Source organism: Manis javanica, chromosome 15, assembly GCF_040802235.1.
Source record: "Manis javanica isolate MJ-LG chromosome 15, MJ_LKY, whole genome shotgun sequence".
In the NCBI taxonomy this organism is placed as follows: domain Eukaryota; kingdom Metazoa; phylum Chordata; class Mammalia; order Pholidota; family Manidae; genus Manis; species Manis javanica.
In genome coordinates this window covers 75,438,754-75,464,652 of record NC_133170.1, presented here as the reverse complement: position 1 = coordinate 75,464,652, position 25,899 = coordinate 75,438,754, and the positions used below count along the sequence as shown (strand labels likewise).

At 43.5% G+C, this 25,899-nt stretch overlaps 1 protein-coding gene across 4 annotated transcripts in view; it reads right to left on the bottom strand.

The window, feature by feature from the left end:
• CCDC60 (coiled-coil domain containing 60) overlaps positions 1-25,899 on the bottom strand; it is a 160,682-nt gene that overhangs the window by 19,300 nt on the left and 115,483 nt on the right. For all 4 annotated transcript variants that reach the window (XM_073222841.1, XM_073222842.1, XM_073222843.1 and 1 more), the window contains exons 5-7: positions 22,548-22,655; positions 12,356-12,446; positions 7,918-8,152 (exon numbers count right to left, since the gene is read on the bottom strand). In XM_073222841.1, the coding sequence (XP_073078942.1) occupies positions 7,918-8,152; positions 12,356-12,446; positions 22,548-22,655 (434 nt within the window). The remainder of the gene's footprint in view (positions 1-7,917; positions 8,153-12,355; positions 12,447-22,547; positions 22,656-25,899) is intronic.

Sequence of the window (25,899 nt, the reverse complement as noted above, 5' to 3'; positions counted from 1 at the left end):
CAAAATAGACTTCAAAACAAAGAAAGTAACAAGAGATAAAGAAGGACACTACATAATGATAAAGAGCTCAGTCCAACAAGAGGATATAACCATTCTAAATATATATGCACCCAATACAGGAGCACCAGCATATGTGAAGCAAATACTAACAGAACTAAAGAGGGAAATAGACTGCAATGCATTCATTGTAGGAGACTTCAACACACCACTCACACCAAAGGATAGATCCACTGGGCAGAAAATAAGTAAAGACACACAGGCACTGAACAACACACTAGAACAGATGGACCTAATAGACATCTATAGAACTCTACATCCAAAAGCAACAGGATATACATTCTTCTCAAGTGCACATGGAACATTCTCCAGAATAGACCACATACTAGCTCACAAAAAGAGCCTCAGTAAATTCCAAAATATGGAAATTCTACCAACCAATTTTTCAGACCACAAAGGTATAAAAGTAGAAATAAATTCTACAAAGAAAACAAAAAGGCTCACAAACACATGGAGGCTTAACAACATGCTACTAAATAATCAATGGATCAATGAACAAATCAAAATAGAGATCAAGGAATATATAGAAACAAATGACAACAACAACACTAAGCCCCAACTTCTGTGGGATGCAGCGAAAGCAGTCTTAAGAGGAAAGTATATAGCAATCCAGGCACACTTGAAGAAGGAAGAACAATCCCAAATGAATAGTCTAACATCACAATTATCAAAACTGGAAAAAGAAGAACAAATGAGGCCTAAAGTCAGCAGAAGGAGGGACATAATAAAGATCAGAGAAGAAATAAACAAAATTGAGAAGAATAAAACAATAGCAAAAATCAACAAAACCAAGAGCTGGTTCTTCGAGAAAATAAACAAAATAGATAAGCCTCTAGCCCAACTTTTTAAGAGAAAAAGAGAATCAACACAAATCAACATAATCAGAAATGAGAATGGAAAAATCACGACAGACTCCACAGAAATACAAAGAATTATTAAAGACTACTATTAAAACCTATATGCCAACAAGCTGTAAAACATAGAAGAAATGGACAACTTCCTAGAAAAATACAACCTCCCAAGACTGACCAAGGAAGAAACACAAAAGTTAAACAAACCAATTATGAGCAAAGAAATTGAAACAGTAATCAAAAAACTACCCAAGAACAAAACCCCGGGGCCGGACGGATTTACCTCGGAATTTTATCAGACACACAGAGAAGACATAATACCCATTCTCCTTAAAGTGTTCCACAAAATAGAAGAAGAGGGAATACTCCTAAACTCATTCTATGAAGCCAACATCACCCTAATACCAAAACCAGGCAAAGACCCCACCAAAAAAGAAAATTACAGACCAATATCCCTGATGAATGTAGATGCAAAAATACTCAATAAAATATTAGCAAACAGAATTCAACAGTATATCAAAAGGATCATACACCATGACCAAGTGGGGTTCATCCCAGGGATGCAAGGATGGTACAACATTCGAAAATCCATCAACATCATCCACCACATCAACAAACAGAAAGACAAAAACCACATGATCATCTCCATAGATGCTGAAAAAGCATTTGACAAAATTCAACATCCATTCATGATAAAAACTCTCAGCAAAATGGGAATAGAGGGCAAGTACCTCAACATAAGAAAGGCCATATATGATAAACCCACAGCCAGCATTATACTGAACAGCGAGAAGCTGAAAGCATTTCCTCTGAGATCGGAAACCAGACAGGGATGCCCACTCTCCCCACTGTTATTTAACATAGTACTGGAGGTCCTAGCCATGGCAATCAGACAAAACAAAGAAATACAAGGAATCCAGATTGGTAAAGAAGAAGTTAAACTGTCACTATTTGCAGATGATATGATACTGTACATAAAAAACCCTAAAGACTCCACTCCAAAACTACTAGAACTGATATCGGAATACAGCAAAGTTGCAGGATACAAAATTAACACACAGAAATCTGTAGCTTTCCTATACACTAACAATGAATCAATAGAAAGAGAAATCAGGAAAACAATTCCATTCACCATTGCATCAAAAAGAATAAAATACCTAGGAATAAACCTAACCAAGGAAGTGAAAGACTTATACTCTGAAAACTACAAGTCACTCTTAAGAGAAATTAAAGGGGACACTAATAAATGGAAACTCATCCCATGCTCATGGCTAGGAAGAATTAATATCGTCAAAATGGCCATCCTGCCCAAAGCAATATACAGATTTGATGCAATCCCTCTCAAATTACCAGCAACATTCTTCAATGAATTGGAACAAATAATTCAAAAATTCATATGGAAACACCAAAGACCCCGAATAGCCAAAGCAATCCTGAAAAAGAAGAATAAAGTAGGGGGGATCTCACTCCCCAACTTCAAGCTCTGCTACAAAGCCATAGGAATCAAGACAATTTGGTACTGGCACAAGAACAGAGCCACAGACCAGTGGAACAGATTAGAGACTCCAGAAATTAACCCAAACATATATGGTCAATTAATATTTGATAAAGGAGCCATGGACATACAATGGCAAAATGACAGTCTCTTCAACAGATGGTGCTGGCAAAACTGGACAGCTACATGTAGGAGAATGAAACTGGACCATTGTCTAACCCCATATACAAAGGTAAACTCAAAAGGGATCAAAGACCTGAATGTAAGTCATGAAACCATTAAACTCTTGGAAAAAAACATAGGCAAAAACCTCTTAGACATAAACATGAGTGACCTCTTCTTGAACATACCTCCCCGGGCAAGGAAAACAATAGCAAAAATGAGCAAGTGGGACTACATTAAGCTGAAAAGCTTCTGTACAGCGAAAGACACCATCAATAGAACAAAAAGGAACCCTACAGTATGGGAGAATATATTTGAAAATGACAGATCCGATAAAGGCTTGACGTCCAGAATATATAAAGAGCTCACACGCCTCAACAAACAAAAAACAAATAACCCAATTAAAAAATGGGCAGAGGAACTGAACAGACAGTTTTCCAAAAAAGAAATACAGATGGCCAAGAGACACATGAAAAGATGCTCCACATCGCTAATTATCAGAGAAATGCAAATTAAAACTACAATGAGGTATCACCTCACACCAGTAAGGATAGCTGCCATCCAAAAGACAAACAACAACAAATGTTGGCGAGGCTGTGGAGAAAGGGGAACCCTCCTACAGTGCTGGTGGGAATGTAAATTAGTTCAACCATTGTGGAAAGCAGTATGGAGGTTCATCAAAATGCTCAAAACAGACTTACCATTTGACCCAGGAATTCCACTCCTAGGAATTTACCCGAAGAATGCAGCAATCAAGTTTGAGAAAGACAGATGCACCCCTATGTTTATCGCAGCACTATTTACAATAGCCAAGAATTGGAAGCAACCTAAATGTCCATCGGTAGATGAATGGATAAAGAAAATGTGGTACATATACACAATGGAATACTACTCAGCCATAAGAAGTGGAAAAATCCAACCATTTGCAGCAACATGGATGGAGCTGGAGAGTATTATGCTCAGTGAAATAAGCCAAGCGGAGAAAGAGAAATACCAAATGATTTCAGTCATCTGAGGAGTATAGGAACAAAGGAAAAACTGAAGGAACAAAACAGCAGCGGAATTACAGAACCCAAAAATGGACTAACAGGTACCAAAGGGAAGGGAACTGGGGAGGATGGGTGGGCAGGGAGGGATAAGGGGGGAGAAGAAGAAGGGGGGTATTAAGATTAGCATGCATGGGGGGGAGGGAGAAAGGGGAGGGTGGGCTGCACAACACAGAGAGGACAAGTAGTGACTCTACAACATTTTGCTAAGCTGATGGACAGTAACCGTAATGTGGTTGTTAGGGGGGACCTGATATAGGGGAGAGCATAGTAAACATAGTATTCTTCATGTAAGTGTAGATTAAAAATTTTAAAAAAAAAAGTAAGAAAGAAAGAAAAGGGGGATTACTCCTTAACAGGATAAAACTATTGGTAAATCAAAGATCAACGCATGCTTTAAATATCCTTAATGTTGATCACTTAAAGGGTGTCAGATGATCAGCTCTGGAGGTACTCTTTTCTGATAATATTCCTTTCTTTTTAAAAAAAAAAAAAAGCAGTTACTGTGTGCTGACCTCCCATGAGTTCTGCACAGTGGTATAGAGGGCATGTCAAAGTGTGGGCAAAGGGTCTGTTTGTTTCTATGCAGAAGATCAAGGCCTAGCTTGGATACCCAGAAAATGAACTAAGATACGATATGAGGAGGAGCTTCCGGCATCAGCACTCTCTGGAGGACTTGTGCCGGGGGATGATCATCAAAAAGCCTCCACAGGGATCCGGACGATGCTGCAGTTGTGGCTGCATCCAGCCCACCATCTCCTGGACTTGCCATAGGAATGAGGAGGGAGATGTCTAGGCTGGCATGTGCATACAGTGAGACAACAAATTTGACCGGATCTGTACTGTTGGAACTCAACCAGGAGTTGGGAGGGGTGCAAGTTGTAGCACTCCAAAATCTCATGACTATAGACTATCTATGGTTAAAAGAACATATGGGATGTGAACAGATCCCAGAAATGGGCTGCTTTAATTTGTCTGATGGTTCAAGTACAGTTGGACAATATCCATCATATCATAGATAAATTTTCACAAATGCCTAGGGTGCCTAAATGGTTTTCTTGGCTTCACTGGAGATGGATGGTAATTATAGATTTGCTTTGTTTATGTCACCGTATTCCTATTATGTTAATATGTGTGTGCAAATTAGTTAGTAGTTTAAAACCTATACATACTTAAGGTACTCTACAAGAAGATATGTCAAGGAAATAATCAATCCTCCCATGTTTCCTTCATTTGCTACATCTATAGCTTTTCTTCTTCCTTCCTAATTACAACCCTTAAATAGAATTCGTGCCTCATATCGAATTTACCGAGTATCATAATTCCTCCAGGTGGTAAAGATACCTCGAGACAAGTGCTGGGCATAGAAGCCACAGGGCATAAATCTGCAAAGAAGTAAAAAGCTAACCTTTGCAAACAATATGGCTTCTCTCTCACTTACCAACTTTACATTTCCCTGTATGGCCCCGGAAGATGACTGGTTAGCCAGAGACAGGTAAGATTCCTCAAGGGAGGAACAACCTAAGACAGGCACAGTCGCAGGGGGCCATCAGGTGAGAATTTGGGGATCAACAGAGGTGAGGCTCAGAACCTCACCCCCCCTGCTTTGAGAGAAATCTTCTGCATCCGTGGATGTCTTGCTGCCCTTGTCTAGCCTGGATTAATACTTAGTCCATAGGCACACACCTGATCATCTGATCATCTACATTTGCCCTCTTACAGCACTAAACTATGTTTTCTACCTTTATCTTGCATCTACCTACCACTTCAGCATTTTATTAAAAATAAAAATAATAATAATAATAGGAGAAATGTGGGATCAACATATAAATCAAGTACAAAAATCAAACGAATATTCATATTTGACCTGATTGTTTATAGGTCATAATGCATGATCAAAACCGAAAGTTTCTGTGATGACTGCCCTTGTACTGTTCACCATGTAAGAATTTATTCACTATGTAAGAATTCGTTCACCATGTAAGAACTTGTTCGTTATGCTTCAGAAGATTGGAGACTGACGAGAATTAGGCTTGAGATGGATTAATGATTGTACATTGAGCATTGACCCCCCTACACTGAATTTTGTTGTTAACAACCATTTGATCAATAAATATGAGAGATGCCCTCTCAAAAAAAAAAAAAACCTATGGGCTCCAGTTTTCTATCTCTAAACTAAGACAAAAGCAATGGGAATGAAGAGGGTGGGGTTCAAAAGAGTCCCAGGACACGGCACTGACTGGAGCAGGCAAACTGGTTATAGGTGGGAGGAAGGTGCCCACTGGGGAAGGGTCTGCAGTGTCACACATGCCTGGAGATGGCACCATTCACCCCTCCCCTCATCACAAAGTCTGCTTCCCCCTCTGCTCCCTCCTTCCTTCAGCATTCAGGCTGCCACTGGCAGAACACATGCAAGTTCTGGGACCACAGTGGTTCTTGAAACTGGGGGCTCTTACTTAAAGCAAGATTTTAAGAGTGAAAAGACACACAGCATGGGCTTGACATTAATAACCACACAGACACCTTTGAAAAGAAAACCACGTCCTATCACTCCTGTACTGAAAACCTTCCAGAAATTTCCCATCACACTTGGAATAACTCTGAAGTCCTTACCTTGCCCTACAAAGGCTGTGCATGCTCTGACCCCTGCCTCCCTCCCTGTTCATATCTTCTGGTCTCAGCTCAAATGTCAGAGCTGAGACTGGCTTTCCTTGACCAACCAGGCTAAACTAGCCCCATTCCCACCAATATTCTTTCTCTAGCTCAAATTTTTTATTCTCTTCTGATCATGCATTATTTACTATTGCCTTGCTATTTACATTTTTGTTGATGTTAATTGTAATAAGTAATAAGTAAGCTTGGGGAGGGCAGGTACTGTAACTCTCAGTTCCAGGCACTTAGTAGCTGATCAATAGATACGTGTCAAATGAAAGAAGGTTCAAGAAATTAATGTGGTACACATCTGTTGATGGTTTATCTTAGTTCCTCTCCATCTCAGATAATATTTCTGTTCAGCAAACAGCTTTTCAGGGCTTGGAGCCTTTCTTGGTCACCTCCTTTCAACAAGGGGGTTGGTGGCATCCTGACCACTTACTGGGCTTTTGTACTTTAGCCCATTTCTGGCTTTGATGAGCAGGGTCCCAATCAGGCTTTCTGATCTACCTTGACGTCTTGTTCAACTTCCCTGACTCTATACTGCACCCAGTCCTTGTGAACTCAGCCCAGCCCAGTCTCAGTTGCTACAGGCATTCCAGATGGTGGGAAAGAACACAGGCTGGGCAGGTGGACCACAGCCTGGGCGAGGGGACACATCAGATGAGGTCAGGCAGGAAGGTGTCCCACGTACCAGAATCAGTATTTTGTAGTGGGCCAGCCTCTTTCCTGTCCCTTTCTCTTTCTCCCTTCTCTGCCTTCCTGTACAAATCCTTTTTCCCCCTATCTCCTTTTACTTACTATACAAGCTCAAGCCAGAAAGTTCTGAGAATGATTTCTTTTTTATGACTTATGGAATCCAGTCACAATTCTGTCTGGTAGAAGTCCACAGAATTCCCTCTAAAAGAGGATGCTGAATGATGTCTTTATATGTGTTTGAATTTTCTTCTGGAGACAGGGTGGCCCCTAGCTTTCAACAGGTTTCTTAAGAATTTGTATCCCCAAGATTGTCAGCCACAGAAGAAACTTGTTCCAGAGTTGGGGGTGGGGGGAGGGGTGGTCACAGAGTGACAAGACTTCCGTATGTAAAATATTCAGGGAAGACAAATCCCTAGACAGAAAGGAGATCTGTGGTTGCCTGGGGGTGGGAGGAACTGGGGGGAAGGAAAGGTCTGCCAGTACCATAGGAGGTTTTCTATTAGGTTGCTTGAGATGTTCTAAAATTAGATCATGATGATGGCTACGCCGCTCTGTAAATTGACTAAAAATCATTGAATCGTATGCTTAAAATGAGTGAATTTTATGGCATGCAAATTATATCTCAATAGAGTTATTTCAAAAAGTAGACACTGAATTTTAAAAATTGTGAAAGAAAACTCCTTAGTATTTTTTAAATTGGTGACTATTGAAATGACAATATTTTATATAGATTGGGCTAAATAATGAAAATCTTAAAAAGAGCAATTGATGACCATGAACTCTCTCCCAAGGAGGTGGCTCAGAATAACCCCAGTCATAGAGTATGTTTCTGATCTCTACTAGGGGAAAGCAAGGGGCCCAAGTCTCCTGTAATTGAAGGGGGGCAGAGGTCCACGGGAAGGGTTCTTGCTGTCTGGCTTCAGGGCAGCCTGGTCACACGTCAGGTGGGACTTACCAGTATGGACGGGTTCTTCGTCAGGCTTGGTCGAAGATGACTCATTGTCCTCCATGTCCTTGCTGCCCGTTGCCTGGGTGTTGACACTCAGGGGCTCCTCTGAGCCGGGGATCACAGACAACATGCTGCCCCTCGGCGATGACCCCCCACTGGTCCGGGACAGGCTGAGCACCGAGCCTCGCCAGCTGGGTTTGTGGCTGGTGGCGTGTTGTGTGGGGATTTTGAATTTCTTGGGCTGAAGGAAAGAGAGAAGAAGAAGGGATTTCAGGAAGAAGGAAGGAAGGGCAGGAAGATGGGAGAAGTGAGAGGAGGCAGAAGGGGGTGGAAAAAAGGGAGGAAGTTGGGGAGAGGGAGGGAAGGAAGGAAGGAAGAGGGAAAACCTGGCTCTGAGTGTGAATCCCTCTTGGCTCTTTCCAAACACCAAGAGACATGCCCGGGGTCTGGAGTGATGTTCTGTCACAAACTGAGACCATTAAAAAATGTGTATTATCCAAAGCAAACAGGATGGGACTTACTCGATGAGTGACATCGCGGTTGCCCAAGCAGTCACCACAGGAAGCTGAACACAGATTCCAATGATGCCTCCGGAGATGACAGGAGATCTGGGCTTTTCTTTTACAATAACCATCAGAGCTGATATTTAAAAGTGTGGGAGAATGTGTCTAATTTCTTCGGCAATTTGGTTTTGACCTCAAATTGCATGTATGAACTTCTTGGTCACCAAATTGCCACCAGAGCCTCAAAGAACAAAGATTTGTGTTCACTGAGCATATGTATGAAGCATAGACAGTGGAGAAAGTTCTAGGCCTGACATTGTGGAGGTGCAGTAGGGGGAAGCAGGTTTGCTTGATGGGGTAGCCTTCTTTGGGGGAGGGGAACCATGGCGGGGTGGGCGGAAAGGTCTAGATGACAAATAGGTGGGGAAGTTTCTGCAAGGGCAATGTGCACTTTTGGAAAGAAAGTGGTCAGGGAGGATGGATCACAAGCGTGTATGTTTGTGTGCATGCACACGTGTGCGTGTGGGCCCCCTTGTATGAATGGTGTCAGTTCAGAATGTATAGGGTCATGTCCTCATGATGCAATTCTTACAGAGGCTTCCTAATGTGCCCAAGATCACATAGCTGGCAAGTGCCAGGGCCAGGACTCAAATTCACGTCAGCCTAACACCAACGCTAATTACTATGTCTTGCTTAAAAGTACTTCGAACAATGCCTTTTTCAGTGGCTTTGAAAAGGCCCTTGGTTCCATGCTGATGATTCTGTATGACCTTGAACATACCAGGTGTACAGAGGGGAAGAGTAGGCCCTCAGGGGCTCCAGAGCTAGTTCAGTATGGGCCTAACTCATAGTTCATATAGAAATTATGTAGGTTAATAGAAATGGTTTTATTTGAGGACATTTAAAATGAACGCTCTTGCAGAGCAGACTGAGGTCTTCTTTTGATGAAATTTACAATATTTAATACCCTGGGAAAGAAAACAGGGAGAAGAGACAGCACTGAAGGCCACACCAAAACATTTAATAATGATCTAAGTGGGTGGAGAGAATTGTATCCAGCAGGATTCATATCAGGAAGTCCACTGTATGTGGTCAGAAGTAGTTTCTTGATTAGCTATCTTGAGGGGCCCTAAGTATGGGTGGAACTTCCCTGCCCTTGAAGAGGGGAGGGATTTCTTGGTTGTACAGGTTGGGGAGGTGGGAGGGAGAGAGATGGGAAGATTAGGATGTGATCTCTCCCTGTGACCCCTTCTTCCCCCGACAAAATCTTCAGTGAAATTCTCCACAGATGATGGAATGCTTCAGAATGTGACTGTGGAACTGAAGTTTAAACTGGGTTTACCCAGATCTCAAAGGAGGCAGGAAGGTTACAAAATGATTGTGGTCAAGAAAAAGCGAACGCCAAAAGTTGGCATGTTCTCTCCTTTGATAAATTAGGGGCTTGATACAGTGTCCCCTTTGTCCTGACCTTGCAACTGGTCAAGAGCTTGCCAGACTGACAGAAAGCCCCTCCACTCGCTGCCACCCTGCAGAGAGATGATGCCAGAGTTCAGGGATAATAAATGTAGAAGGTGCCGCCTCCTGTTTCATGTGGCACAAAACGAATTCCTGAGTCAGGAAACCAGATCTTTAGATCAATGTCATTTTTTGAAGGTTGGACAGATTGTGTGGTGGGGGCAGCCTGGAGTCTTGCAGTGAACACTGAAGTTGGAGCCAGGGACCTCTGGGGGTCCTTGAGCAAGTCACTGCCTTGCCTCAGTTTTCTTATCTCTAAAACAAAGAGGAGGGACTGGGATGATCTCCAAAGAGCTTTCCATTTTGAGAGTTCCGTGTACACTGCCCTTGTGCTAGGATTTTGTCTTGTGCTTCTAACATTGCCCTTAATTAAAATTCAATTAACAACCTCAGCCAGGAAATCCAAAGTGAAGGGCTGACACTTCTGATTAATTGAGAGTGGCAGAAAAATAAAATGTGAGGGGAAGATGTGACAGGAAGTTTCAGCCTCTTGCTTGCCCTTTATTGAACTAACTGACTCTGAATTGACTTAAATTCCCAAATGCTCCTTCTCTGTTTTTCATATTTCACTCAGGAGTGGTGTTAACCAGCTGCTGTGTTCCACCTCAGTAAGGACTGCTGCTTTTGGCAACAAACGAAAAGATTTCCCTGATTGATTCCTTACACTTTTTAAAAGCAAGGGTTTCAAAGGGGTAGCCTATGGGGAGACATGCTTAGCTGCCCAGGATTTTACAAATTGGGGACATTTTTATATAGAAACCTAGGTTATTGGTCTCTCTTGAAAACGATAAGTGCTGGGCTCCCATTTTCACATGGTAAAACAGCCAAAGCTGAGCAGAGGTTCTTTCCTTTAGTTGTGCAGGAAGACTCCCATTTGCTACAGACCTCACCACTCCCTACAGTGTTATACCCAACCTGGTTTTTTCATTTACCTAACTTGCCTGAACACTGACTGCCTTGGCACTAACTATTTCTATTCACACAGAAGAATATGAGTTGCTGGGGGAGTTGACTGGAGCCTGTCTTTCAAAGTCCCCATTGTATAGGTAGAGAAACTGAGGTCAGGATAGAAGAAAGGCCTTGTCCAATGCCACACAGTGAACTGGGTCACAGTGGCTAAACTAGGCCTCCTGACTCCTAATTTAGTGTTCTCTCACCCTCAGAGTGGACTATACTCCTGGGCTTTGACCCATGAAATTGCCCAGGGAACTCAGTTTTGTGAGAGTTCAAGTGTGGTGATTTGCTCTCCTCTCCTCCAATTTTTTGTTGTGAATATTCCTGAAAGACATTTTTTTTAGGTTTGTGGCTTCTATTGCTTTTTCTGTGCATCTCCTGAGACAGATGCACCTGCTATCTCCATAGCAACTTTCCATGATAAAAACAAAGGCTCTTACTTCTCAGATCCAGGAGCACCCTGGTGAAAGAGCAAGAAGAGGTGAAACTCTTCCTGAGGGGCAGTTATAATCATGATACCATCAAAACATGCATCTGAAGAGCTCGGTGTTTAGGACACAGACCCAGGATTAACAGACTTTGCCATTACCCAGCTGTGTGACCTCATGCAAGTTACATAACCTCTCTGAGCCCCACCTTCCTTCACTCCCATCTGGGGATAAGAATAGTGCCCCACTGGGTTATTAAGAGGCAGATCTGGTTATTACACCTAACCAGTTTCCTTATTACAGAACCTGGCCCACTACAATTACAAAATGGCTTCTAAAAATTACACAACTACAATAATGCTCAGTCTTTTAACATTTCCAAAGGGAGTTTTCATATAGTTTTCTGGGGTTCTTTACTACTGTTGCGAAGTAGGCATGGATGCACCTTGTACCCATTTTGTGCATAAGGGCACAGGTTCAACAAACCCTCAAGTTATATGGTCTCTCAGTGACTTTTACTCGTCTAAATAATGCCTCTTGACATTATTATTATTATGGTGCTTGTTGAGTAGATTGAGAATTTGGGAAGTGGGTTAGTGATGGTTTAGGGTGGAAGAATAGACCTTAGATGTTCTCTGAGTAATAAACACATGTTTTAGTCTGTAGAAAGCCCTGTTGAATCACCCCCTTCCTATTTTCTGACCGAGTTTAAAAAAAGAGAGAGAAATGACTGATATTGATTAAAAAATACAGAGTGAGGTGAGTCCATTTCCTTCTGCTGACATCCTATCAAGCAGCCCTCCAACCCCCCTCCCTTCCTCTTTGGAGGGGTGGCCAGCCAAATGTCATTTCTCCTATAATCCCCAGATAGCCATTTTAATTAAAATTTACAAAAACCATCCAACAGCATGTGGTCTTGACTACTCTTCACTCAGAGAATAAACTAAAAAAAAAAAATCCCATTGGAGAAAAGACTGGCAAAAATGCCCCCAACACAAGTCAGGGGCCGGTAGCCGGATGGCAGGGTCATGTGCTGACAGTTACCTTTGTCGCTGTGACGAAGTGTTCCCACCTCTGTCCCACGGACTTATCCTTACTGATTTTTTTGATTGTGTTCTTGCTTCCACCCGGGTCCCTGCGTAAGAAACAACTTAATGAGTTTTTCGTTTCCAGAGCCTTGGTTTACTACTACAAGTTCTTTTAAGAAATGCAATAAATAGACGATGGACGGTGGCTGGTCTCTATTATGACGTTTTTCCGCCTCCTGTACTTGTGAAGGAGTGGGGGGGACAGTTCTCCATAGCCAGGTCTTATGCTTGAGGTTAGGAGAGATCGTCACTTACCAGGTGGGGGCTGAGGGAGGTGGAATATACTTGTCTGCATTCTGTATCTATTTGCATTTTAGTCTCTAGTCCTCACATAGACTCTAGGGCAATTCTGCACTTACTCCTGGGGGTGACTGAAAAGCATGTTCATTTCTGAACCTGCCTGCTCTGGTGCCTAAGGGTCCTATCCTCAGAGACACTTCTGAGTAACACAGAATATAACCGGGTGGGGCTGGGGGGATCTTGTGGGGCAGGTTGCACAATGAAAATGACTGGTTTGGAGTTTATTGACCAAAAGTCTATATGATACTATATGCAAGATGTTTTTGTGCATTTTCTCTTTTTTTATAAGGGTATCATTGATATATAATCTTATGAAGGTTTCACATGAGCAACATTATGGTTACAATATTCACCCGTATTATCAAGTCCTCCCCCACCACATACCCCATTACAGTCACTGTCCATCAGCGTACTAAGATGCTATAGAGTCACTACTTGCCTTCTCTGTGCTATACTGCCTTCCCCGTGCCGCCCCTACATTATGGTTTCTGTGCATTTTCACTGAATTATCTCAATGAAATCTTATGGTATAGTCATTGCCATCCCATTTTACAGATGAGAAAAAAACCTGAGGGCCTCAAGTCACTTACCCGGTGTCTTGCCTGAGGGTTTCAGCCCCACGCAAGTTCACATATGGATTCGGTGAGACCAAAAAAATGACAGCAGAATGTTGCAGGTAAAAAGGGGCTCATACCAAGCTTTATTCTCACAGTGGCAGGTCAAACGCTAGAATCATATCCGCCTCTGCCTGCAGCAAGCCCGGCTCAGTGTCCGCCTAGGCTCTAGCCTCTGCCCCGGGCGCTGCCTGCGCTCCAGGCTCTGCCTCAGCTCCCCAGCCTCTGCTTTCTTTTCTAGGCTCTGCTCTTAGCACCGGCGGGATTCTTTTACAGCAATACTAGCAGTTATGGCTTATTGTCAATATAAAAGCATGCACCCACCCGCACAGCAGGCTGTGCTATTACCTCCTTTCACTACACAGTGGGTATCAGGTGAGGATCCTGGCCATGAGCTTCCATTTTCCCTGCACCCAGATGCAGCTTTATGATGAAACTGATGACCTTCACTTGCAAGGGCCTCTCCAGGATCCTGTACCTAATTTTGCATGACAATTTGTATTGTTTTTCTTAAAGCACCCTCCCCCAGTTAAATAAACTGCAGGTTCCACAAAACCTGGATGCTCCCCTCATAGGCTGGGAACTTTCTGGGTCTGAGACTGAAGCCCCAGCAGGTTTTGTTGGTGACATGCCTTTAATCCCTTATCTGAAACTTGTGGGACCAGATGTGTTACCAAATTCAGAATTTTGTCATTTTGGAAAGAATACAGCTGCATATACCGTCTATTAATATAATCCTTCTAATGGGGTCTGGGGCTGCATCCTGTAATCAAACACATTAATACCTGAAATGATCTATGTGAATATTTACACTAGGTGGAATAAAGACTATAAATAGCTTCATGTCAAGTTTTGCCACCAAATCAGTTTCAGGTCAAATTTTGCTGCCAAGTGAGTTATGGAAAAGCTGAATTTTCAGAACCTTTTTGATTTTGGACTTGGGTTTTGGGGGGTTGTGGCTCTCTGTTGATAAGCAGGTAGAAAGACTCAGTGTGTGTTCTCTTAGCTCCTTCTGCGTCCCTATCAATTGACAGGTTGATCTGTTGATCTCTCTTTCCTTCCATCTATCCATCCATCCATCCTTCCATCCATCTCTTCCTTTATTCCTTTTTATCTGCAGAAAGGACTTTAGATGGCTGGGAATCTTGATGGCATTTGGCTGGCTGCCGCCTAGCACAGAGCAAGGACTTGAGGGAATGAGACGGCCTGACCAGTCTGATGGGGGAGTATCAACAGGGGTCTAAACTTCTCAGGGTGACCGCTGAGTGCTGGTGGCGGCAGGAGATGCTCAGACAATAGGCAGCCAAAGGTGACCAAGATGAACCTTATTTAAGGGTGGTGTCTCATGTCATGAGGCTCTGAGTAGCAAAGTCAAAGGCTCTTACCAGTCCAAATGGGGAGGCGGGGGGGTGCTCTCTTTGCCAGCAGGACCTTGCTGATCATTGAGTAGCTCACAGCCACAACACAAGAAATGTCCGCAAGGTGCCAGGGTGGGAGAAGTCAGGTTTGTGGGGGGATGGGGTGAAAATGTGCCGCCAAGCTTTCTGTAAGACTTTGTTTGATTACACAATAAAAAGCCCTCTGAATAATTAACAGTGAAGTTCATTTAACGTTAATTAATTAATTAATCCTGCCTCTTCCCCGAATAATCAAATTAGGGAATATTTAAAATTCAGCCAGAGGAAGGAGCAGCAATACTTCAGTCCTGTAAACAATATTTAAGCTAGCCGTGCTTTTGAAGTCTGATTTAAGGCTCACTAACTGGAAGCTTTTGTGTTTCCGCTTTGGAGCATTTCTTTCAAGATCATGGGGCTTTTTGCTTCTTTCCTTTGCTAATGCAGCCCCTGCTGCGCCTCCAGCCTTCTACTTGAAGTTCAACAGTAACACCTTCCCCTTTTAAAATTCAGCCTGGTCCCAGACAAGCTTTCAAATCTTAAATCTTCAAGCCCTACTGGGAAGATGGAGGTTTTCCGGTAACACCGACTTTCAAGATAATCTGAAGTCTCTTGCAACTTCAAGCAGCAGAGGCTAAATGAGCTGGAAATGCAGCAAGATTCCCAGAGATCTTAACCAAGTCCCACATCCTTATTCTTGCAAAGCCACTGATAAGGAACGGGCCTGGCTAGACAGAATCAGTCTCTCTGATGTTTCATTTTCAGTAGCAAATAAACCAAAAGGGAAGATCAACAGGGTGAGAAAAAGAAATAAGCAGCCTGGGTTTTGTTGTCCACAGTGGGCTGATTGTACAACCGGTCCCAAGAGGGCAAAGCAACATGGCGCCTCTTGCCGTGGCTTGGTGGGAGAGCCGTTGGTGCCTGCCTTTCCCCCAAAGAGTGCCGGCTCTTCCTGGCTCCTTGAAGGCAGCAGTAGCACTGTGACTTGCTTTGTTCAAAAATACGTGAGGAAAAATGACACGTGGCACTTTGGGCGGATGTTTGAAGGGCCAGTTCTCAAAGCTGATGTCCTTTCCTGCCACGCTGACGGTGGAAGCTTGTGCTGAGGTGGAGCTCAGAAGACAGGTTGTTGATGTTGGGGACATGCTGGGTGAGTAAGAAAGGAACTTGGGTTGCTTTAAGCTGCTGAGATGTTGGGGTTGTTCATTACAGCAGCTTAACTTAGTTTACCTAACTGATGCCCGTGATTTACTGTCTGTGTGATCTCAGGCAAGTGTCGCTGAGCCTCAGAACCTATCTTGGTGGTTAACAGTGGGTTTAAGAGTTGGGTGGCTGTTCGAGTCCTGTGCCTGCCCCGTGCTTCCTAGGCATGTGTTTGTATAAGATAGTTACCTCCTCTGAGGCTCATTGTCCTCATCTGAAAAATGGAGGGAACATATTAGATATGTCAGAGGACTGCTGTGAAAAGGAAATGAAATGGGGCTTGTCAAGATCCTGGCATGATGCCTTACACAGAGAACTGAATACAGTTAAATTGTTACAACAACATGCTTTTTCCAGCAGAGACCTTAGTATACCTTGGAGGAAGGGCTGATGATGGGGAAGGAAACACAAGGGCAGATGCATAGGGGAAAAGTGGTTTTGATTTTCAGATTCTAAGGTCCCCCTGCTGAGGCTCTCTGGGGGATCCTGTTTGCTAGGAATCAAAGGCAGAAGGTGGGGAGCACACCCAAATGTTCTTAACTGTACCTGCTCACCAAGCACATTTTGTTGCTTGTGGTCACTTGATGTCTCTCCACAGTGGCAATCAGAGTAATTTTCTCAAATACTTCACTCTCTCTTTCTGAACCCCCATTTGGGGCAAATCACCTGCTTTTCAGGTTGGAAAGTGCTGGCTGGTATAGGATGCTTTCCTGAATCCATGACCGAGATGGAGAATAAAGGTAACCACTGATTTTGTACCCAGGAGGGAATAAAGATCAATGTTCTCAGGCTCTCCCAGGCCAGGCTGCACTATGCTGCCTCCTGACAGGTGCTCCAATCGCCTTGCCACACGTTTTCTCACTCCTGCAGAGATGTCCACTCGAGTACAGGAGTGGAGGAATGATGTGATTAAATTAGTGCTGAGAAAGAGCAGGGGAAATCAGAGATTACACTCAAATGTCACATTCTGAGTGAGTCTTTCCCTGACGACCCAATTTAAAAGTCACCCCCACCACCTGTCACTATCACATCACCCCATCAATTTCCATGACACTTGATGCTGTCTCAAAGCATTTGGATTACTACGTGTATTATCTGTTTCTTCCCCCCACTTCTCCTAGAATAAAAGCTCTAGAAAGCAGGGATGTTTTCTGCTTTCCTTACTGCAGTGTCTATCCCCAGGAGTGCCTGAGAAAACGTAGGTGGGAGGAAAATATGACTTCCTGGGGTGGCATCTGACAAGGGTTAAAACAACTTAAATATAATCATAACTATTGTGTGTGTTGTTCAGAATGATGTTCCATTTTTTCCCCCAAGAGTGTCCATCTGGCAGACTTAAGGTTTTAGGTGAATTGGTTAAGTATGTTGATAAACTCCACAGTCATTAAGAAACTTCGACATGGAGGGACGTTCCCTGTTGTATATTAAGTTAAATAACAAAAATCAAGTTGCAAAGCAGTAAGTGTGGAATGGTCTTATTGTTTTTTACTTTTTGTTTTAAAGAAAACTATGTATTTATATATCATATTAGCTCGGCAAGTTGGGGTCTCTTTTGTATTCTGGAGTTTCCCCTGGCAAATATCAATTTGTAATGAGTTCTTTTTTCTTCTTGACACCAGATTGTTTCCAAAATTAAAGGAAGACTTTTGGGCTTTAGCTAGAAACAGAGGAAACAATCATTTAGTGGCTAAGCACACAGGCTTTACAGCTGGGCTACCTGAGTTCAGATTCTCACTTATTATTTACTAGCTGTGCAATTTTGAGCAAGTTACTTCAATTCTTTGTGCCTCAGTTTCCTCCTTTGTAGGTTAGAATCAGGCTCCAATGAAAGCATTCCAATGCCAGCTATTTCCATCATAACACAGCAGTTGGATTTAGGTACCTGCATTATATTTGAAAAGTCGAAGATTTTTAGCCATGTATATGCTTTTCAAAAGTAGGTTCTTTGTTTAAGAGACAGCCCAGCCCTTGATCTAGACACACATCATGAAAGGTACAGTGAAGTCATCTGGACTCCCCAGTTAGGAGTGGGTCCAGTGGCGTCTCTCTGGGACAGTCCCAGGCAATAAAACATAGATAATCTTGCTGGGGGTGGAGGATTGACTACTTGACCAGGAGGCTATTGCAGCAACTCCTACCTTCACCCCATGGTGTGTGCTCTCCCCTGCCTACAAGGTAAATCAGCAACTCTTTACTCCCCTCTTTGGTCAGGGGCCTGCCCTGTTCTTTCCAGCTGGGCCTACGGGCAATGGTGTCCGAGTGGCAGTGGGTGGACGGGAGGGGCAGTCCTACGGCTCTGGGGTGGTCTCTCACACTTGGTCTTGTACTGCTTCTCCGTAAAGGTCCACTCATTTCTAGTCAGTCCTTGGAAGGTGAGTCCCTAACAAGAATAACACCACTATAGGTTCACAGCCCCTTTTCCAATTCCAAAATCCAAAAGGTACTGAAAACAAAAAAAACTTATTTGGCAGCAAAACATGGCCAGAACTGATGAGAGGCTATTGATGACCTTTCTTTATCATTATTATGCACTTAGTGTAAATACTCATTCACTGTTTTTCCTGCAGAAGTCCAGCATTTGATGATATTGTGCTGCCCCATTCCCTCTGGGAGTGTGATGTTCTATACGGTATATGCCCCATCTTTCCTCTCTAAATGCCAGAGAAGAAAAAAAATCAGGATTCTGAAACACAGCTGGTCCCGAAGGTTTGGATAAAGACTTGTGGGCCTTTACATATAAAACCAGCCTTACTTTGCCTAAATAGAAGCTTGCATCTCTTCAGAGAAGGGTAATTAGCACATTCATTATTGAGGGCTCAGTTTCTGCTCTGTTGTGGACCCGATCCTCTTGTCAATTGAAATAAACTCTCCTGCTAGCAGGGGAATTAATGAGGATGCTGGGAAATGATAATGTGTTTGAATTGCCACATGATGAAATTTAGGTCTTTTTTTCCCTAAATAAAGCAGAGACTCAGATGCAACTCATAAGGACATCCTAAAATCTGTCCATTCACCCAACCATCCACCAATCTATCCAAATATGGGCTCTTCCTGTAATTAACAAAGATCGTCTTCTGTTTGCATCATGCTAGCTGCCATTTAGTAAAATTTTGCTGCTTAAAGTTGCATTGAGATATTGAACCGCCCCACTTTCTTGCTATAAAATCCAAGAGGGAGTGGGATTGATCTACAGTTTTCATTATGCCTAATGGGAAAGAAACCTCTGGAATCTACAGGTCCCTGGGGATGGATGTTTCCTTTTGGAAATGCACAGTCATCGGTGTCAGGGCTCAGAGCTTATGGTTCGAATGTGTTAATAAAGGAGATGCTGGTTACTTAGTGGTGGAAGCACAGAAAACCTTGGTATCTCCCTCTTGGGGTCATTCCCTGGATTGTTTATTTTTGCAGCCAGATTTTGGTTGACTTTGCATGGCTTTTTTTCTGTCTATATGTTTGTCCATTCATCCACTGAACATGGATCTCATCTGTCAGTAAAATTCTGCTCCGCAGTTTCTTCCTTTCCTAGCTGTCTCAATGCGTTGGTCATCGTAGAGCTAGTTGCTCTTTAAAACAGGGATTTTAATCTTGAACAGCTATCATTTAGTGAGCATTCGCGTTCTCAGACATTGGGCTAAATGCTCTACTCCTTTATCTTGCTGAATCTTTACAATAACTCTTTGGAGTCAAGAACCCATTTCATTGATAAAGAAACAGAGACCCAGAGATGTCAAGTAACTGTACCCCAGGTCCCATATTAAGTGGCAGGGCCAGGTCCATGGGCTGCCCAAATCCTGTGCCCTTAATTACTCTAATCCCTCTAGCTTTAAAAAAAATGCATTTGAAGATCTGGGGAAATTTGCATTATGGCATAAGGGGGAGACATCATAAAAGGGATTTAAACATTAAAGAGAAGACATCCTTCTCCTTTCTTGCTAGCTAAAAAAGATGCTTTCTGGCACTTTCTAAGGTACTTAAACTCCTGCCTGGCCCCCCCACTCTCAGATTCATGCACTTGTTCTTTCAATCAATCCCAAGCGGTGGCTGGAGTTGGTTCATGCTGGCTTACAAGAACTGAACTGGTGTGTCTCTTCCCAAGTTTAATGACATCATGTTGGTAAGCCTAAAATCAGCCATCGTGGGACTATTTCCATCTGTTTGGACTATTTCCAAGTTGACATTGCTACAAATCATGGCTTTTCCCCCTTGGAGAACTGTTTATTAAACATTTAACAGCATACCACTGATCCAAAACTAAAACCACCATCGGCAGCAAATGGTTCAGTAGAAAAAACAAACCCCAACAAATACCCTGACTTCCTGTGGGAATCTTTCCAGAACTGCATTTTTCTGTCAGGTCTGACTGAGGTTCTGGTTCCCGTTCTGCTCTGATAGAGCTGGATATCCTTATGCCCCGGGTGGAATTCTGACCTGACAAGTCATATAGCAGAACTTCCACTGTTCTTAGTGTGAACACTTTGTCTTTTTTACTGAAGGTAACCATTTTTGGTCACATTCCGGGCACATTTCTAAAACCCAGCGAAGGAAATAAAGATGGTCCTTCTTATCTTCTCTGTCCAAATTCTACGTTATGTTCTTGCCTCAGTTTGGGAGGATGGATGCCCAACTGTCAGAGGCAGAAACCTCGCTGCTGGTAGCCGGCTTGGGGAGATGAAATGCTATGAGAAGTCCACTGGCTGAGGGGCCTTTTTCTTAGAATCTAAGCAGTCAACTGTGAAAAAAATTAGATGTGGCTTTGACCCAGAAATTCCATTTCTCAGAATCTAGCCAACAGAAATATTTTCAGCCAGGCACAAAATGTATGTGCAGGGATGTTCTGTGCAGTACCATTTGAAATGGCAAAAAGTTGGGAACAGTCCTAGTGTCTATTAATAGAGAAATGGTTAATTTAAATTATGGTCCATCCTTACCATAGAATATTCTGCCAGTATTCTATTAAAAGACTGTAGAAACTTAGAAGAACATGGATACTTTGTAGGCACCCTCATGGAAAGATGTCCATAAAACATTGTAAAAGAGAAAAACTATACAGAGAACAAAATGCAGAGTCTGATCGATCACATTTCTTAAAAAAAAAGTCTTTGTATATATTGATAAAGGGAAGGCATTAGAAGGTTCTGGAAGGAGGAGGATGTATCTCAGACCTATAAAGAGGAAACCTTTTAGGGAGGGGAATGGATTGGTGATGGTGTTGGGGTGAAAGTTTTATACTGTATTTATAGTACTTATGAATTTTTTGAACATTTTTAATAGCAATAAATTGTATTAATTTATTACTTGAGGAGTTTTGTCTTAAAGAAAAATACATAATGTGTGAGAAATACTTTCAGGCTGTGGTTTTCAGACAGATTCTGTGGACCACAAAGATACTTTGGAGGTAACTGGGTGCGCTGGCGAGGATAGGGACAAGCTGGAGAGGCCCTGATACAACCATGCCTCCCAATCTCCTTCTTTAGGTGCAAACTCCCTTTTGAAAGATTTGTTTTACATTATTGAGGTTCTGTTTAAAAAAAGGTGGGGGGGACTGCTTAAAAGAATAAAGGTTATAAACCAATGCATCAAGGGAAATTACAGTTCTAAATTCATCCCAACCAAAAACCCAGAATCAATGGAGTTAGTGGTCTACCAACAGATGCATGATTAACATTTCTGGTTGTACTGGAGGTTCATTTATCTGGGCTCTGGCAGAGATGAATCAGGGCAGAGATTTGGGAGATGGGTGGTAAATTAAGATTCAGAAGAAGGGGTTAATTAAAATTCAGCATTTTGGAAGAGAAGGAAGATTAAATTCACCCAGGAGACAGGGCTGTGAGGAGGTGGCCCTATCAGCTTATTGAGGTGGCAGTGGGGGGTTCCCACACATCAGGAAAGGGGAACTATTTTATTTCACTCAGCCTGGGGTTTTCACAGAGCAAATCCAGTTCCTTAAGCCAGGGTTTCTTCCCTTTTTCCCATTCTTGCAGACATGACCCTCCTTAATGAGCCAATGCCTTTACACGCCTGCCTTTCCTTGTTCCATCTCGTGTGTGCAATGCTGTTCCTGCTAGAGTGGATTTGGGGCCTTGGCAGCAGCCCTCCCCTCTGCTGGGAACACACCCACCACTTTCCTTGGCCTGGACCACATGTTCTCGGGCTTTGCTCCAACTGGAGAAACAGCCACCAATATATATTTTAAAAAAAGAAAAAGGAAAAACTTGGAGAGAAAGGAGAAAAACAAGAACACAGGGAAAGGAAAGAGGACAAGGGAGGGGGACAGAAGGAGAAGCAAAGAAAGAACAGTGTTGGAGAGACACAGTCCAAAAGAGAGCTGGAGAGAAACCTAGCTGTGCATCCAGCAGTGTGCTGGTCTAGCCGGCCAGTCTCTGTGGTGTGAATACTCCCGCCGTGGCTGGTAGATTTCCCGCTTCCCATGTGCTGTCACTGAATGTGGAGTTGGGAGGAGATGCTCACAGGGACCTGTACGCCCTGGCTCCAGCTCACCCTTGTTTGCATCCCACAGAGCACACAGGAGAATAAAGCACCCCACCCACCAAAGGTAGCAGAAGGAGGGGAAGAACACACAGAAGCCTTCCCCTTCCTCGTTTCCCAACCCCCAGCAGGTCAAAGGACTGAGACCTACTTTGGATTCCAGCAGGTGATCACAGGCTTCATGGTGTGGTGGGTGTGGTCAATAGTCAGGGCCTCCAGAAGCCAGTGGAGGGCACAGAGCTGGCGGAAGAGGGGCTCCCTGCAAAAACAGAGAGAGGGAGCACAGTGAGATCCTGTTAGAAGAACATTCTTCATAATAATGGCAATGGAGGTAGAAGTTGTGCTGGCTGCCACTTGGAGAGCTCTGCGTTGCTCCAGGCATATGGGAGTGTTTCCTGTACATTGTCTCATTAAACCTTTGCAGCAGGCCCATGACTGTTCACTGGTCCTATTTTACATATGAGGAATCTGAGGTTCAGTGGAGTTAAGGAACGTGGGCCAGGGCACTAGGCTAGGAGGTGACACAAGATGCTCCTATAAGCTACTGGGAGTTTTTATGTGTAGAAGGGAGAGATGATGGAAGGGTCCCCCAGCAAGGGGTCTTGACTCGAGCAAACGAGGTGACTGAAAGAGATGAACATCTTACAGATAGCCAACGGTTTATCTGATAAAGGTACCCTAAGTGGACTAAGTGTCAGAGACGTCTGGAAACACAGGGAAACTGCTATATCTAGTATAATCTAGTGTAAACTTTTGTTATCTTTTTTCTCTCCCCAGATAAACATTGGAGATGTTTAATTATATTATTTAATTATTTAATTATATTGTTTAATTATAGCTTCTTTGCCCTGAAAATGTAACTGGATGTTGAAGAAAAAAATACATTGAACATATTATTTGAAAATATAACTTAAACGCCATATACAAATATGTCTTACCTGTATTTTCTGATTTTGGGGGGCACCTTGTATTACGAGCCAAACATTGACTAGGGCACTTTACACACATCATTTGATTCTCCCAACAACCTGCTGGGGTATGAATCATTACCCACATTTCAGAGAGGTGGAATCCCTTTGCTCTAGTCACGCAGCTTGTTGGTGACAGAGACGGGGTATGAATATGTCATTTGATGCTCTCAACAACACTCTCAGGAGAGTACTGCTGTCATGTTCTCTTTACAGGTGAGGGACCTGAGCTCAGAGTGATAAAGCGAGTTGGCAGAGGTCACACTCCCAGGATTGGTGCAGATTCAGCCCCGAGCTGCTTAACTCCAGAGGCTGTGCTCTCATGGGCCTGAGCTCTCAGTGTTCGAGGTGCTGACAGAGCCAGTGCATGGTCACCCTGAGAGTGAGGTCAGGGGAGGGTTAATCTGCTGCCTGCACTTTTCCTGGAACAAAATAGAGTCCTGACCAGCCACCCGCTCACCGCATGATTTCCTCTCTTACTCTAATGGGTGAGATGCCTCCATTATGAACCTGTTTAATTGCTCTACTCTGAAGCTGCATCCTGTCTTGATCAATACTCCCCAGGGTTCCGGGCGTGATGCTCAGAGCAGTAGGAAGGAACCCACCCCCTCTGCTTCCAGGAAGGCACCACCTTGGGAGGTGGGGCCCAACCACGGAGGTGAGCCAGGGGTATCCAGGCGAATCCCTCGAGAGGTGCCCATTTCCCTCAGCTCCAAGGAGAACTGCCTGCACCTCACCCCACCTTCACAGCCTGTGAGGATGGTTGTGTCCACCAGGTTTTGGAAAACCAGAGTTAGCAACCCTCTAGTCTCTTCTCTGGAGCCCCTCCTTCCTCCTTCCTTTTCTTCCACAAATTATCTCTAACACCTGCTGTTCCCTTGCTTCTCATTTAGAGGACCTGCAGGCCCATGTCCCTCCCATTCTGGTCTGCCCCCCTGCACACCACCTCGGCCCTGTGGGCAACTGCATGTTGGCGGCTCTGGGTGCTGAGCCATGTCAGGCATTTTGCCAAGAGCAACAGCCAGCCTTGCCATGTGCTTGGCACCTCACTTAACCCTGGAAGTGGTGAAAGGACTGGAGAGATGTCCTCTCTTTTCTTGGAAAGGCCCAGCAGGCCTGTGCCAGACACCATTTTAAGTGCTCTAGATCCATTAACTCATGTCATCCTTAGAGCACCATGTGAGGAAGGTACTGTTAATGTCCCCATCGTGCAGATGAGGAAACTGAAGCCATGTAACTTACCCAAGAAAAGGCAAAACTATGGAGACAGTAAGAGGATCTGTGGTGGCCAGAGGTTAGCAGGGAGGGAGGGATGAATAGGTGTAGCACAGAGGATTTTTGGAGCAGTGAAACTATTCTGTAGCCTACAGTAATGGTGAGTACACGTCATTATACATCTGTCCAGACCTTACCCAAGGTCAGAAAAGCCAGCAAATGGCAAAGCTGGAGCCTGAACCCAGAAAGTCTGGTTTCTGGATTTGTGCTTTAACTGCCATATTGATATTATCCTTTGTTACAGGGCAGAGACCTCCCTTTTTGCCAGAGTAGGGTTTCTTTCAAAGCAGCTGGACTCTATTCTCTTTTTATAAAAAGTGCCTCACAAAAACCTGCACATGGATGGTTATAACAGCTTCATTTATAATTGCCAAAACTTGGAAGCAACCATGATGTGCTTCAGTAGGTGAATGGATAAATTGAACTACCAAGCCAATAAAAGACATGGAGGAAATTTAAATGCATGTTACTAAGTGAAAGGAGCCAGTCTGAAAAGGCTACATGCTGTATGATTCCAACTCTGTGACATCTTGGAAAAGAAAAAACTATGGAGACAGTAAAAGGATCTGTGGCAGCCGAGGTTAGCAGGGAGGGAGGGATGAATAGGTGTAGCACAGAGGATTTTTAGAGCAGTGGAACTATTCTGTAGCCTACACGTCATTATACACTTGTCCAGACCTGTAGAACACACACACCAAGAGTGAACCTGAATGTAAACCAGGGACTCTGGGTGACACTGACGTGTCATCGTAGGTTCATTGATGGTAACAATGTCCCCCTCTGGTGTGGGATGTTGACAGTGGAGAAGGCAGAGGGAGACAGGGAGTGTGTGGGAATCTATGTTCCTTCCACTCAATTTTGCTCTGACTCTAAAATTGCTAAAGAAAGAAATGAAGTCTTAATGAAAAAAGAAGTGCCTCAAGCCGGATGACTATTCATCTAGTGCGCGGTGAAGCAAACTGAAAAAAAGAAAAAATGTCCCCAGGAGCATGCTTGATGGAAGCCAGTCCTTTCCCTTGATTATGTCAGGTCATAAGCACAGTATCTTGGATTTTATCAAATTAACAGAGAAAGCATTTATGTTCTTAAACGCAGGGCATAACAGATGAAAATGCTGAACAAGCGTGCACAGAGCCTGCTTCTAAAACCCCTGGGCTCAGAACTGAGCGCAGAGGCTCAGCAGAGTGAGTGAGAAGACGACAATGTTCTTGTCCTTCACTGAGAGGGATGGGAAAACACGTCCAAAGGCATTCCAGCCGC